The following is a 16,958-nucleotide window of genomic DNA, read 5'->3' as shown; positions in this document are numbered from 1 at the left end:
CCACCAATTGCTGGGTTGCATATAACGTCATGTCCGTTTTTCTTCTTCGCGGCTTAATTCACACGATGGTCAAGCAGCTTGAGCGTAGCATTAAAACAAGTTCAGTTTAAATTCAGTTTATTTCGAACATGCATACGATACAATAATAATCAAAGTGTGGGATTCTTTGTCTGTGCAGTTGATTCTACAGAATGATATGCGAGCAAACTGACTTGTTTGTTAATAGCAATGTTTGGCCGTACGATAACCGAGAGGGTAAACGAAACCCAAAGGATTCTTTAGGCAAACATTTTCATCCAAAACTAAATACTATGAAAAGGTGTGTGTACAATAAAACTAGTGAGGAACGCTGATAATAACTTTTGAGGATTTGTTCAGTTCAGTTCAGTTCAGTTTCAGTTTATTTTGAACATGCATACGATACAATGTGATGCTTCACAAATGTCCAGTTGTTTCATTACAGCAAGTCCGAAAAGGAGTAGGAAGAAGCTGAGCTTACTTAATCCTACTCCTTTTCATACCATAGCAATTTTATCCAATTTCCTTGTTCTCTGTAACAGAACAGTGAACAAATGAATAATAAATAAATAATATACCATATAATATACCATAGTAAGCAAACAAATATTAAATACATGAATAATCTGTGTCTCAATAAAAATAAATTAAAAAAAGGGTTCAAGATGTGCATCATAATTTTTGTTCTGTGTACTTTGTGAACACTTGTAGTTTGAACAGTCTCTTAAAGTGAATCATATTGGTGCATTGTTTGATTTCTTTGGTTAATACATTACATAATTTAATTCCACATACAGATATAATAAAGGTTTTAAGTGTTGTTCGTGCATACAAATGTTTTAAATTAGATTTTCCTCTAAGGTTATATTTGTCCTCTTTTGTTGAGCAGAATTGTTGTACATTCTTGGGTATCAGGTTATAGTTTGCTTTATACATAATTTTAGCTGTTTGTAAATGCACCAAATCGTTGAATTTCAATAATTGTGATTTAATAAATAAAGGGTTTGTATGATCTCTATAGCCAACATGATGTATTATTCTAATTGATCTTTTTTGTAACAGTTAGTGAATGAAGCACACATTTGTAGTTGTTTCCCCATATTCATACACAATATCTCAGATATGGTGACACTCGCGAGCAGTAAAGAATATGAAGTGATTTTTGGTCTAGAACATGTTTTACTTTATTCATTATTGACGCGTTTCTTGCTACAAGTGAGAGTGAGTGTAGAGTTTGAGCAGAAAATGACGTATTGCTGTTCTGTTCTTGGGTGTTCCATTCGTTCAAATAGAGGGAAAGGAAAGAGCTTTCATTGAGTCCCTAAAGAAGTGGTTCGTAAAGGTAATAAAGTCAGGAGAAAAACAAAAAGTGCGTCGAAGAAATGGCTCTTAAAAATATCACTTTCATCATCTTGTGGAATACAAACAGACCAGCAATCACTTTGTAAAATGTTTGTTTGAACATTTGATTTGTTTAAGAAACTTTCTGTGATGGAATCAAGTTTATTCTCTACTATATTTGTAGTGTTTGATAGCAGAAATAAACAAAGTAAGGGAAAGAGATCACATTAGTTCGTTTGTGTTATTTTGTGGTTGCTAAGCCTAAATATAACCACCTGGTTTTGCAAATAAACTCATGTCATGTTAAGTCCTAGTAATAAATATTGTAATTGTTTGTCCAATTCACCCATTTTCATAACAGAAACTAAAAGCTTAGTGGTTGTTGTGCAGGAAAGCAAAGTACTGACCACATTTCAGCATATCTGGTGCGATTCGTTAGCCTCAAAAAAATAAATAGTATTAATAAGATAGTATTAATAGTATTAATAAACTAGATAAATACATCTCTTGTAGGCTCAACAGCATACACTGAATATTGATATTGCTAGCAAACATTGCTGAACAAAAGGGGCATCTATAGTTAAATAATGAGACAAAATATGAACTTCACACCATAAAAAACAACTGCATACATGAATTGTAGATGAGACTAATATGTGTAGCAGGAAATCAACTGCAAACAAACGTATCCTTTTTCTCATTAGCGTCACGATCATAGCAGCATGGCACTCGTTAATATCAATCAAATACGGTACTTAGTGATGCACGAATAAATCCAACATTGTTTTTCGCGGATTAATGCTTAATATGTGGACCCCTCAGGAGTAAATACATGATGTACCTCCAATCTTTTCCTTGTAAGTATGAAGTGAGGTTGAGGTGAGCATTAACGTCTTGTAATTTTTCTTAAGAGTGTATAAATCCACTCCATCCCATTTTAAATATGTTTTGATGATCGCTTATATATTTGTCGCTAAACCATTCAAAATATACAAAAATCTGCACTAATTCAGGTAAATAAACAGTATCCCAGTGGGACTCTAGACCATCACCTGAAACCAGAAAGTGCTTCTCGGTCACGTGATTGCAACGCAGCAATAGGATGAATCGAAATGGGTATTGTTTACATTTTAACCGATGCTAGTACTAAATTGGTACTTTAAAAACGGTGCCCAACTAAAGGGGCGTTCAAACATTGGCGGTTTAGATTGCCGTTCAGCAATTCGTATTGCTCCGCCAAAGACCATGTTAAAGTGGAACTGCACTTTTTTTGGAATTTTGCCTATATTTCACAATCCTTAAGAGAAACAAAAACAGACGTCTTTTTTTTCAAGCATTCTAACTCTTAAATTTTTTTTAACAAAAGTCTGCTTACAATGGAGTCAATGGGAGTCATGTCGTTATTTTGTCTAACCCGACCATAAAACCCAATAAACAACCATCCAAAAAGCACCAACAGTACTCCATTTACATTTTGTGACCTGAATATTAACCTAGTATCAGCAATATTGTTATTATAAGCGCTAACGTTAAGGACCTACATTTAGCGGCACATTGATCAGAAAGAGGCAACTACTTTATGCTGCTGTATTGACATAATCAACTGGTGAACTGCTTTCTCACCTCAGAGCTCATGATTATAAATCATACTTCTCATCTTGATAGTAAAATGATGTGGTCATAAACTGAGAAGTTAATACACTCTGACAGCCAACTTAAACCCAGAAATGGCGAAAAAGACCCTAAACCACGCTTTGATCCACCCCCCCTTTTTTCTTTGCGAGAATTATGAGTCATTTTTCATCTAAACAGGAATATATGCACATCCCATCAGTCGGCATCCCAGTGAGAGCAGACATTGTTTAGTAAGTGATGTTCATGTTTGTTGACTCTTATGAAGTCTGCAATGAGTAGTAATCAATCAGTGATGTTGTTGTAGGAAAAAAACAATGTTGCGATGCGTTTGTGAATCTAATGCGCCACCATATGCCTAAATTGAGCAATATACATAAATATTACATGTTATTTTGAATGTGCCTGTAACTACACTACATGGACTGTAAACTTACAGCGTGTATATCAAATCTTGATGGAGGTGTTTGGATGTTTTTAAGCCTTTTAAAAAAACATCCAAACACCTCCTATTTACCACCTATTTACTAGTTAGACTGCATAAGAATTGTGAATGACAGGCAAAATAAAAACAAAATGCAGTTCCCTTTTAAAGCCGTGCACAAACCCTGGTCATCCGCCACTCATCTGCCATGAATCCTGAGAACCACGGGGAGCCACCAAAATAATTAAACATGTTCAGTTTTTCGTGGCAGTCTTGGCGGGTTGAAATGGACTGTGTTCAAAACGCTTTTCACAGTCTAAAGAATGGCAGGCTCTTTGTTTGCACCCCAACACCTGTAATAATACCGTGTTATCACAGACATACTTAAGCACGATGGTATCACTGTTTGACATGGTGGCACTGCAGTTGATGTGGAGGAAAAGACGGAGGACTCCGCCGCTTTTAAGGGAGATCCGCGGTAATCTGTGTTGGCGCCGAGTTCAAAACGTGTTGAGAAAGGCTTTCCGCTAACGTTGGCTCACATTTCACATTGGTTCGAGAACTGCCTTGAACCGCCATCTGAACTGTGAGATGTGTGAACGCCCCATTACTGATAACTTCAAAAATAAAAAATACAATCTACAACAGATTGCCATAATTATTGTAGCAATACAGATCACAGAGAACATGCATGAGTTAAAATGTCTGATGCTCATAATTACTGCTGTTCCTGAATACAACCTCGCTGGTCAATAATGAGGAAGTGCTGTGTTGTTGTTGCTGCTGCAGCCTGCAGTCACTTCTTGACCATTACCGGAAGACGTTACCTCATTCACTGTGGACTTATTTTGTGGCAATTATACGGCAATTACCTTCGTGCATGCTTTCACTGTTACCATGGTTTTATTTTTTCCTGCTCTTTATATTAAAACAATGTAATGTTAAGATTTACATACAAAACTAACATTACATATCAAGAATACAGTTTTTGAAAACGGTCACAGTCACTATGGTGACCATCTACCTCAGGGGTGTCCAAAGTGTGGCCCGGGGGCCATTTGCGGCCCGCAGCTAATTGTTTACCGGCCCGCCACACATTCTGGAAATGCTATTGCAAAAATAAATAAAAAAACATTAAAGAAAGTGGAATGAGGTGAAATCTAACTAAAAAAAGTTGCAATGTTGACACAAAGCTGCCATGCAGGCTGTTTTTTTTCTTTTGTTTATCTTTATTTTATTTTTTTGCCATTGCTCAAAAAAAAAAAAAAGACCTATTCAAGGCTCCAATTATTTAAAATATTTTACTTTAAAATGTTTTATGTGGAAAATATTGCATATATTAAGTGGTTGCCATACAAAAACATCAACGTTTTCTTTGACAAAAGAGCATAAAACAAACAAAATAATAGTTGAAACGTAAAATCGACAGATATATCTGAAGTTGATCTCGTAACTTAATTGTTGAAAGTAAAAAAAAACCCTAATAAAAATGTATCACTTTATGAGTGGGGCACCTTTTGGATCCCAAATATATTTAATGGGATATTATTGATCTTTTCACTGTGATTACTCAAAAATAATAATGAATTAAAATCAATGGTGTCCTGCATTATTGATCTTTTTAAGGCTCTAATTACTTCACATCAAACATTGCTTTCTTAATGTTTTGGGCAGTGGGGGAAATACTGCATATTTCAGTTTTATTATAAAAAGCAAAGTTGTCTTTGACAGAAACGGCATAAAACCTTTTAGTTTTTTTTTAACTTTATATCAACATGAAGTTGATTAATTAAAAAAAAAATAATAATTTGACTTGTTGTTAACATTTTAATGACTTCGACCCTTTATGATCCCCGGGAGCCCTAAAGGTAAAAAAAATAAAAATTAATCCATATCATTTTTTATGGTTTGAAAATGAAAAATATCAAAAGGGCCCCAGCATGCTTTAATTTTTCCATGTGCGGCCCTCAGTGGAAAAAGTTTGGACACCCCTGATCTACCTGATCCGTCTCTAAGTCCGCTCGGCAGCCTTTAATTCAACAATTGACAAAGTGATCGATATTTTCACTAATTTACTACTTTATTTACATCAAATCCATCAATCACAATACTGCCAACTGCAAAGTCAATGTTTTGTGTTAGGCTGCAGATATAGATTTAAGTGAAGTGCCTCGTTTGAAAAATGAACGTTTAATAAAAATCTACTCGTTGAATTTCCGTTGGGATTTTTTTGTTATTTACAACTTTGTTCATCTTCATGTTATTTTTCTCTTCTTCTATTATTAAAAAACATTAGTTGTACAACATCACTGCTTTGCACTTGTAGCAGGTGGCTGAGTCTGCATTTATTTAGCACTGAATTAAAGCATCGATAGCTTCTTCTTTTTTCGGTCTGGTTACTACCACTTAATAGGGAACTGCATTTTTTTTCACAATCATTATGAAAGACTTGATGATGGATGTTTTTTTTTTTGTGCATTCTAAATATTAAATAAATGCGATCAAAAGTTTGCTTACAATGGAGCCAATGGGAGCTGTGCAATTCCACCAATATCCAAACACCTCCATTGAGGTTTTATATGCATGATGTAAGTATATATGTAATGTAGTAACAAGCACATTTATAATAACATTTAATATTTACGTATTTTGATCATTTAAAGCATACATGGCACATTAAGGTGGGGAAGGGTACAAGACCCTCTCAGCCCCAGGGCTACCCCTTAGGATAAGTCGGCCCTGCCTCTGTTGCGTAAAGACTTCCGTCAGTGGGAATTCGTTCAAATTCAGATTTGTGAGGTCAGAGGTCACTAATTCAAAAACGAGAAACTGTGAACAGCCACACGCTTTGCAACATAAAATTCTTCCAAGTATATGCCTAAATTAATTTCTATAGAATATGTTTGAAGTATTCCCTGTGGCATCTGGTAAAAATGGCATAATGTTTTTTTTTTGCATTTTTAATCCACATTAGGGTTTGATGAAGGGGTCGGAAATATTCCTATAAGCGGTCGTGGTCCCAAATAGTAAGAGGACCCCTGCACTAAGGCACAGTCATGCTGGAGCAGCACAGTGTTTTCCAGTCCTAAAACTTTTCTCACTAAGTTTGAGGCGAAGCATTGTCCAAAATGTCTTAGATCAAGAATAAGCAGTAAAATACAGAGGGTGTCCAAAACCTTGCATATGGCCTGTGTAATATTCCATATTTAAAATTAAACACAACCACCTATATTCAAATAAAGAAAAAAGTTAGAAGAAAAATGTAATAAGACAGTACAAGTAGTATTTTTGCTTTCCAAAAATATTATTTAACTGCTTACATACACTATGCTGAACTACATTGGATTGACTTGTTTAATAAACAGACAAAAAATGTACTGGTATGCAAACCCAAGGTGAAACAAGTTTAACACCCCTGCTCCAAGGCAAACTGTGATGTCAAACCGTACATATATAAATAAGTAAATGAGTAAACTGAATGAAGCATATTTTAATACATTTGTTCATGTAGTGTAAACAAGTCCTCTGAGAGGGAAATGTGAAACACACAGTAATATTTACAATTTTGTAGATATTTATTCAATTTTTACTATATCTCAAATCCATTCGTCCAATTATGCTCAGGAAAAATAAATCCCAATCTCTTCATCCCCATTCCTCCTATTCAGTGACATCCCCCCACAAATTCTGATACTATTTGGGCCCAGAGCATCCATGACATCATCAGACCACACTGTCACACTAACCCAAGAGCTCAACACCACATATAGAGGAATGATGTGAAAGAAGTTTTAATTAGAGCCTTAGAACTCTAGCCGTGTCAGATACATTGTGTTACTAGAATGTGTATGAAATATGTATTGTATAGATAGTACATGTGTGGACTTAGAACGATTGCCATTTTCAAGTTACCAAGAGTGATAAACTAGTAAAAGTAGGTCAACTTGTTATATCATAAAAGTGGAAGCCATTAGTGCCATGTGGTTGTTAGCGTTCTGTGTCCTACTTTACAGGATTGGAAGCTTCTGTCCCTACAAGTTCACAGGAGCTGGCAATACCTAATGATGTAAGTGTCTCATTGTTTGTGTTGTGGCAGTAGTAAGCACCCCCCCCCCCCCCCCCAAAAAAAACCCCCCAAAAAAAACCTCTCATAATCTGGATGCCGCGTACTTCATTAACACTCTCAAGGAGCGTGGTTCTCAAACTCTTTTCTCCAAGTACCACCTCAGAAAACACTTGGCTTACCAAGTACCACCATAATGACCAACATTAAAATACAGTATCATAGTAGTCAGAAGTATTCATTAAAAACAAGGCAGAGGTTTTATTTATCAAGTATTTTTAAAATTTTGGCCACTGTAACATTACACACAGTTTGAACAGTATAACAATGTGTTTGAATATAGAAAAATAAAACACATTTAATAAAGTGATTCTTTGGCGCACCACTAGATGGAGCGCATGTGGTACATTTGATTCTCAAATGTACTACAATTTGGGAATCACTGGTCTACGAGTTCAGCTTTGATAGTTAGTGTTTAGACTCTAGTAATTTGCTGCAAGAAATGTATTGTCTGTCTCTTTAATTAATGTTTTTATAGCTCGTTACACAACATTACTGCAGTATGAATGTTGTGGTCCTTTTTAATGGTAAGTAAATTGAGGCAATGTGTATTGCTGGGATGTTACTGACATCAGACTCATGTCCCGCCCATTAATAGGCATGGTGCTCAAGCTAGCTCTGTTCTTAATGGGTACTAGGTGCCATATAGCCTTTCTTAAAGAAAAAAATGCACTATGCTTGTGTCGTTTTCGGCTTTATGAGTCATTCAAATCGCAAAAAGGATAAACGTTCCTTCAGAGTTCCTCGAGAGGCAATTAAAAAGGGCAGAAGAGTGCAAAATTTTATGAAGCGACGAGAAAAGCATGCAGCTCACACTCCAGTCCAAGGGAGCAGAGTCGAAGAATACATGAGTTTGCAGTGATCACTTCGTTAAAGGTTTGTTTGATAGACTTTTCATGTTTATTATTTCCCATTTAAGTATTATCTTCATATTATTTGTATTTCTTAAACACGTTTGCTACGATTGTTTGGAAAAGCACCAACTCGGCGAGTCTAAATAAGAGAAAATAAATGTTAGCAAGACCTAAAAGAGTTACGCTTTTGTCAAAGGCAGCAACAACAAACATGGCGATAGACGCGAAGTTAAGTCATGAAATGCAACCTTACCCGAGCAAAAACTATGTATATTCATCCAGGAGAGTCTTGATACCATTGTCATTGACTCAGTCACACACAAAAAAGTTGTAGACCTCCATGCTTTTCCAAGTTTTCATCTGTTTTGTTGTGTAGAATGGCATCTGGAGCACAATAGTTCAAAATGTCTGAGAACGCGACCGACGTACAATCCTTGATATGACTCGACAAATCTTTTTTTTGATAAAGTATAGGGGTCTATTCCACTGCATAGTTTGATTTTTTTGCTCTTACCTGCTTTTTGCAAGAAGATTTAGGCCTCTTTTGTACTGAGGTAGTTAGCGCGCTGCTTGCTGGACAACAGTCATCTTAGCTTGGTTGACCCCCACTGGTTTTCACCTCGGGGACGAAGTCACGTTTCGGAATACAAGCAATACAGCAGTAAAAAAGCAAGTAGTATTACAGATACAGTTAGCAGTATTATTCTGAAAATACCAAAAAAAAAAAAAAAGTTATGTTTCACAAAACTTTATAAACGGATGGTACATTTGGAGGAAGAACCAATTCTATTTTGGTGAGATGTCTATGAATGTTCTCATTCATCCAGGTCATTGTCATCTCAGGGCGTTCAATCGATCGCAACTGGACTGTTTGATTTGTCTTAGAAGACGTTCCGCCGCTCATCCGAGTGGGCTTCATCAGTTCGTGCTCATAGGCTTAGATTGGTCAGGTTGTACTAGATCTGACCAATCTTAGTCCTATGAGCACAAACTGATGAAGCCTACTCGTATTTTGGTGAGAATCCGCTTTTGTTAAAGGGTCTGTGATTTGACTCATAGTCTTTGATCGCTGCAGCATGACTAAAATGACCAAGCCAGTGGCTGCCATAGACCTTTGCACAGCACTGTGAAAGTAAACACAGTTTTTGAGTAGCCCAACCCTGAGGCACTCCAAGAAACCTGAGTACAATGAACTGTTATTTGCTGTATAAGAATCACTCAAAGTCAAAACCTGTTCCCCGAACCAAAAAACAAAGGCATAGGGAACTGTTAGTACCCTCAAACTTGCTTGCCACCTTTCCCCAGGAGAAAGTCTAGTGTAGAACATTAGTTGTTTGGTTTTGAGCCCCAAACTAATTGATGGGAGAGTGAGATTTTATCTTATCAGAGTCTCTGGGCTTCCTGCACACGTTCAGGCTCCTTTCCTGCCAGAAAGGTGACGCTGCATGTCCCAATCAGCCCAGCTGGGTGCCTGTGCATTTCATTTAGTGTACTTAGTGGCAGTATAAACCAACAGGATGGGTTTTCAGCTGTTTTGCATGCATTTCTGCCATCATCATAGCAGTGGATTTTATTTGTTCACAATAAATACATAAGGTCCGATCCATTAAAGGTTTGCATATACTAAAACATGTTCAAACTTGATAGCACACGCAAATCTGATCTACGAAGATCTACTACTAAGACTAGGTCTGATGAAGCTTGCTCGGATTAGAGGTGAAAAGTTTTCTAAATCAAACATAGCAGTCCATTTGCGATCAATTGAATGCCCTGGCAATTCAATGACCTGTATGAATGAGAACATCCATAAATACTGATCTATTAAGCTTGTGCACCGAGGATTGCGTCTCCCAAATGAGCAAACTAGCGAGCACAATCCATTTAGCCTGTCTGTCTTCATGTATATGCAGAATATATGCTGATTATTTGAACGGCCACAACAGTAGGACAAGGGGATGCAAGTTTAATCATTTAGTACTCACAGAGTGATTTATCAAGCCTGAAACGGTCTTGCGACCATTATTTTGCATCTTTATTTAGCACGTTTGGAAAGTACATGCAAACTGGCACAGTTGGGCAAAAATGGCTGTAAGAAGGAGACGATTATGCTGCACAGACATGGAGAGAGAATATACTCCGATCCTGTGTGTGAATATTAGACATAATGTCAATATCATTTTATAATTTTATAGCTGCTGAATGACTCAAGGGACTGATTACAGCCAGCAGACTGCTCGTATTTTTTATAGTGGTGTTTGTTTTTTCTGTGAAAGAACTTCTTGCAACATGCGTTTTCTTGCCAAAATAGGTCCTTTTTTCTAGATCTAATTTCTATATATTAGGGTTGTACGGTAAAGTACCGCTGTACTAATGAATCAACAACTGTACTATACTCTCATTAAAAAATACCGGTACACTTTGTTTAGTTTTTTTAATGGGCATGACGGCGCCATCGTCACGTTGTGACATTGCTGGTTTTACAAGCAGACGAGCATGTTCGGTAGTGCACAATCACGGAGTACTTACAAGCAGACACGGTGTACCGACAGAAAAAGGAGAATGGACGCATTTTGGCTTAAGAACTAACGATAAAGAGGTGCTTTAAAACATGGCTAGCTAGCGAGCGGCAACTTCCATTCGCAGTTGGCAGTGTTTTAGCTTCTTCTAAATCACTAATCCTCGCCTCCATGGCGACAAATTAAGTACGTTTCTTACAAGTATCATCCCTGCAGGACGAGGAATAGCTAAACATGCTTCACTACACACCGCTAATAAAAGCTAGCACTCCTCAATGTAAACAAATGCCATGGTTGGAGCTACACCTGACATCCACTGTACCGATACCAAGAACAAGAGCGTATCTACTCGATACTACATGATTATATCGATATTTTTTATCGTTACAAAGTCTTTTTTCCTTTTTTCTACATTTATGTTATGTTTATAAACTCAGGAAATACGTCCCTGGACACATGAGGACTTTGAATATGACTAATGTATGAACCAGTAACTACTTGGTATCAGATCGATACGTACATTTGTGGTATCATCCAAAACTAATGTGAAGTATCAAACAACAGAAGAATAAGTGATTATTACATTTTAACAGAAGTGTAGATAGAACATGTTAAAAGAGAAAGTAAGCAGATATTGACAGTAAATGAACAAGTTAATTAATAATCAATTTTCTATTGCTTGTCCCTCATAATTTTGACAAATAATGTAATTGGAAATTACACAATATGTTACTGCATACATCAGCAGTCACATTAGGAGCCTTTGTTTGCTTACTTAATACTAAAGGACAAGTTGTCTAGTGTGTTCACTATTTTACTTACTATTTTACCAAAATAGTTTTTTGATTGCAAAAAGTAACATATGTTTAATGTACCGTAAGATTTTTTGTTTAGATAAAGCCAATGATGCCATTTTTTTGTGGTACCCTTTATTTAGAAAAATATAGAAAAATATTGAAAAGTATGGAAATACATTTTGGTACCAGTACCAACATATTGGTATCGGGACAACCCTACTATATACAGTAAACCCTGGTTTACCACTGTTAATTGGTTCCATATCTGACAGTAGTAAAGGAATTTACACGATGTAGGAATTCATTAAATTATTTTTATAGCTAGACCCTAAAAACCTTTTTTATGACCTTTACGAGACTCGTTTAATCCAATATACTAATGCTGCCTAAGTCTGTGCCAATTAGTGGCCACGATACTGAATAGTGCACTCCGATTTTAAGTTAATTTAGCCATTTTAATGCCTAAACAGTGCTTAATTTAGGCCAAACATACGTGAATACGCTTTAAAAAATGGATATGGAGAGAAGCTGCAAACTTCGAAGCGCAATATGGCGAGGGATGTAGCCCCAAAAAGGAGGAACAGATTATAGTTGTGTGCTGCATGTTCCACAACATAATAAAGTGCCACAGGTTGGAACATGTTGCAAGGAAATGAGTGTCTCCAGAGTGACAGCCAGTAGTAAACACACATTTAAATAGGGTGATCTGCACCACTTTTTAACTAATTATCATTAACTATGCCTGCAGTTTCAGTAGACCAGCTGAAACATGCCTAATAGTACACAGAATGTTATAGTTTGCATTTGGGATCTTAGTAGCCTTGCAACCCCCTGAAAACCAGTGTCCTCTGCAGGGGACATTTGTGTTTTGCATAACAGGGTTCTTTTCTCTCTCTGAAAATGTGTTACTGGCAATAAATAAGTAAGTAAAAATGAGTCACTGACAAGAAATAAGTAAAAACAAATGCAGAGAACACTGCATTGTTCTCAGGCGAATATGCCAGCGACAACAGTAAAGCTGTGTCAATAACAGTTATATTAACCATGTTGGTTTCACAAGAGATTTTGCAAGATCTCTTAAATGTTTATCCTTTTGAAGTGCATAAAAACGATCTAGCTGTATTGTACTTAAAGGTATACACCAATGTATTGTGTGGATTTGCTGCTGTCACCTGCTTTCATGTGATGTTCTTCCTGAAAAGGAGAGACGTTTTGCCATTTACCTGCTGCCACTCTCTTGTAGTTTATTGGCTGCATAATTGGAAGACAAGGCAGCAAGATCAATGAAATCCGCCAGGTCTCTGGAGCCCACATCAAAATTGCCAGTGCCACTGATGGCTCAGCCATGCGCCAAGTCACGATCACAGGCTCACCGGCAAGCATCAGCGTGGCCCAGTACCTCATCAGTGCCAGGTAAGACATGATGCAAAGCCAGCATGTCCGTCAGGCCTGCATAGTGCATTCTGATGTGACAGCCAACCAAGCAAGGCAGGAATAATTGTGGTCAAGGTGAGGTTGGATTTGTTCCATCTCACTGGCTCCTGCCTTTTGACCGCATCAACATCCTGATTGACTCTGCTTTTTAACACATTCCTACTCTGACATATGTTTTCTCCTCTCTCTCTCTCTCCCTCACCCGCTTTCTCTCCCTTCACGTTCCACCGTCTTCCCCTAACCTCACGTCCTGGTGTGCAGTTTAGAGATGGCTAAATACACCATGCAGGCTGCGTCTTCTGGGACCCCAATTGACCTCAACATGAGCTACTCACAGTCCGTTCCCACCGCATCCAACGCTGCTACCTCTATTGCCGTACTGGCGGCCACCGCCCAGGCCCCCGCCGGCATTAATGTCCACGCTCCCTCCACTTTACCAACCATTCAAACCCCACACTACTCTGTCCCTGTTTCCAGTCTGCTTGGCATGAAAACATTCCCCGTACTGGCTGTCCACCCAGCAGCTGCTACTAGCCTAACACAGGGTCTAGCCCATTACACTGCAAAAATACCCACCTCAGGTGTCAAAAAGTCTGAGCGGCAGAAGTTTGCTCCATATTGAATCCACCTTTCATGCCCAAGTCAGTTTACTTGTCTGATATCATTACTGAAATGGATAACAAACCTTGCTTACACATGTACGCAAGCTTTACCAATGTACCAATGTTTCCATGAATCAGGAGTGTAGAGGTATCATTATTGAAGTAGGCAAAAGAGGTGGGTATTAACTCAGTATTTCATTGCATAATATGCAATGTGTTAACTCAGGCTTGCATTTGAACCCTAGAAATAAAACACTTTTCTAATGGTTTCATGTCGAAGAGCTTTATCTGAAGAGTTGTTTTCTTGATATGCAAATGTTTACATAGTTTTCTATCTGTGTACCTAGATCCTTTTTTGATAGAGAATTCCATTTTTGTAGGCTGCAGGCTGGTAAAGGATTTGTCTTGTTTAAAGTAGTGGGGCGTGTTTAGTCAAATTAATAAGGTTTGCTCCATTTTTCTGTCATATTTCCTTCCACTATAGGCTTTCATCAGGGCTAACAGGCTTGGGTGTTCTGTAGTAGCATTGCGCTGTTGCAGTTCTGATGGGATTATCCTAAAGCCACATTGGATTCTACTGGAATTCACTCTGCACAGTAATCCTGTAGAGCAGGACTGGTCCAAACAACTCATTTATTGTTTCTGCTTGGTTATTGTTCACTTCCCACACAAATCATTAACTATTTCTGTCACAAACTGACAGCAGCACAGTCATTGTAATACATGTTTGTACTTGGCGACGCCGACCTTGATACATTGCAAATTTGTAATGTTTGATGTTAATGCAATGGCTTTGAAATAAATGTGTTGTTTGTTAATAAAATGGGTGTTTTTATTAGAGAAATAAAAAAATAGTTTTGCTTTAAATCATATGAAGGACTAACACTTCTGCACATAATCTTTAAAAAAAAAAATCTCCTTCAACGTTTTTATACACACTGTATGTATATATGTAATTTAATAACAGGCAAAGTAAAAATAACATGTAATATTTACGCATTTTGGGCAGTTTAAGCATACGGCGGCATATTGATTTCACAGACGCATCACAACCTTCACTATTTCCTTCAACAAAATAACAACTATTACTAATCATGGTAGACTTCATGAGAGCCAACCATGATTACTTATGGACAAATGATGATCCAGAATTTTTTATTTTTTTAGCCTGAATATAAGGAGGATGAGCAACAAGTTTTAGAAGCTGAGTAATAAGCAGATTCAGCAAATAGCACAATTGCTAAGTGCTAAAAAAGAAATACAAACTACGAACTTAATAAAATAATTACTTACTGTACAATGTCTGTTCTGACTGGGATGTTGATGTGTATATCTTCCTGTTTAGATAACATTGATTGATTGATTGAGACTTTTATTAGTAGGTTGCACAGTGAAGTACATATTCCGTACAATTGACCACTAAATGGTAACACCCGAATAAGTTTTTCAACTTGTTTAAGTCGGGGTCCACTTAAATTGATTCATGATACAGATATATACTATCATATATAATATCATCATAATACAGTCATCACACAAAATAATCACATTGAATTATTTACATTATTTACAATCAGGGGTGTGGAGGGGGTGGGGGGGATATGGACATCAAGTAGTGGACATAGAGAGAGAGAAAGAGAGAGAGAGAGAGAGAGATCAGAAGGCATAAGAAAAAGAAAAAGTATCTGCATTTGATTGTTTACATTTGATTATTAGCAATCCGGGGAGGGTGTTAGTTTAGGGTTGTAGCTGCCTGGAGGTGAACTTTTATTGCGGTTTTGAAGGAGGATAGAGATGCCCTTTCTTTTATACCTGTTGGGAGCGCATTCCACATTGATGTGGCATAGAAAGAGAATGAGTTAAGACCTTTGTTAGTTCGGAATCTGGGTTTAACGTGGTTAGTGGCGCACCCCCTGGTGTTGTGGTTATGGCGGTCATTTACGTTAAGGAAGTAGTTTGACATGTACTTCGGTATCAGGGAGGTGTAGCGGATTTTATAGACTAGGCTCAGTGCAAGTTGTTTAACTCTGTCCTCCACCTTGAGCCAGCCCACTTTAGAGAAGTGGGTAGGAGTGAGGTGGGATCTGGGGTGGAGGTCTAGAAGTAACCTGACTAGCTTGTTCTGAGATGTTTGGAGTTTAGATTTGAGGGTTTTGGAGGTGCTAGGGTACCAGGAGGTGCATGCGTAATCGAAAAAGGGTTGAACGAGAGTTCCCGCCAGAATCCTCAAGGTGCTTTTGTTGACCAGAGAGGAAATTCTGTAGAGAAATCTCGTTCGTTGGTTGACCTTTTTGATTACCTTGGTTGCCATTTTATCACAGGAAAGAATAGCCTCTAGAATGGAACCTAGGTAGGTGACCTCATCTTTCCTGGTGATGACACTGTCACCTACTTTTATGGTGAAGTCATTGACTTTCTTAAGTTTGATGTGGGACCCAAACAGGATGGATTCTGTTTTACCCAAGTGTATGGATAGCTTGTTGTCAGCGAGCCAGGTGCACGTTCTACAGAGCTCAGCACTGAGGATTTTCTCCACCTGTGACTTGTCCTTGCCGGATACCAGCAAGGCAGAGTCATCCGCAAACAAAAACAATTCACAGTCGCATGCAGATGACATGTAGTTTATGTATATTAGGAACAGTAAAGGTCCCAATATACTGCCTTGGGGGACTCCACAGCTCACCGAGAGGGGGGGGGGGACACGGTGCCGTTCACCTCTACCACCTGCTCCCTCCCCTTAAAGTAAGATTGCATCCAGCTCCAAGAGGTTTTGTTAAATCCGATTGCTCTGAGCTTATCCAACAGTATAGCGTGGTTAACGGTGTCAAAGGCCTTCTGAAGGTCCAGCATGACCATGCCGCAGTATTTGCCCGCGTCCACCTCATGTTTGATGTGGTCGGTCAGATAGAGAAGGCATGTGTCAGTGGAGTGGTTAGTTCTGAAGCCGGATTGGAATTTGTACATGAGTTTATTATTGGCAAGGTAACTATCGACCTGTTCATAAACTATTTTCTCCATTACTTTCGAAATGGAGCTGAGAATAGAAACAGGTCGGTAGTTGCCAGGTTCTAATTTGCTTCCTTTTTTAAAGAGGGGAGTTACTCTTGCTATCTTAAAATCTTTTGGTACTTGGCCTTGTGTAATTGATAGGTTTATTATGTGCGTGATGATCGGGGCAATGATGGAGGCAGAGTCCCTGAGGAATCTGGAGGGAATA

The 16,958-nt window shown here is 37.9% G+C and overlaps 1 protein-coding gene across 3 annotated transcripts in view; it reads left to right on the top strand.

The window, feature by feature from the left end:
* LOC133657391 (poly(rC)-binding protein 3-like) overlaps positions 1 to 14,564 on the top strand; it is a 43,000-nt gene extending 28,436 nt beyond the window's left edge. Inside the window, exons 12-14 of one of the 3 annotated variants that reach the window (XM_062058676.1) lie at positions 7,429 to 7,481; positions 12,949 to 13,118; positions 14,226 to 14,564. In XM_062058676.1, coding sequence (XP_061914660.1) covers positions 7,429 to 7,481; positions 12,949 to 13,118; positions 14,226 to 14,262 — 260 coding nt within the window. In that variant the 3' untranslated portion in view covers positions 14,263 to 14,564. Of the gene's footprint in view, positions 1 to 7,428; positions 7,482 to 12,948; positions 13,119 to 13,400 lie in introns of those variants that run through there. The other 2 variants (XM_062058675.1, XM_062058677.1) reach the window with 2 other exon arrangements.
* The last annotated feature ends 2,394 nt before the right edge of the window (positions 14,565 to 16,958 follow it).

Source organism: Entelurus aequoreus, linkage group LG09 (genome assembly GCF_033978785.1).
Source record: "Entelurus aequoreus isolate RoL-2023_Sb linkage group LG09, RoL_Eaeq_v1.1, whole genome shotgun sequence".
Lineage (NCBI taxonomy): Eukaryota > Metazoa > Chordata > Actinopteri > Syngnathiformes > Syngnathidae > Entelurus > Entelurus aequoreus.
The sequence above is the reverse complement of the archived record's forward strand: the minus strand, read 5'-3'. Positions and strand labels throughout refer to the sequence as shown.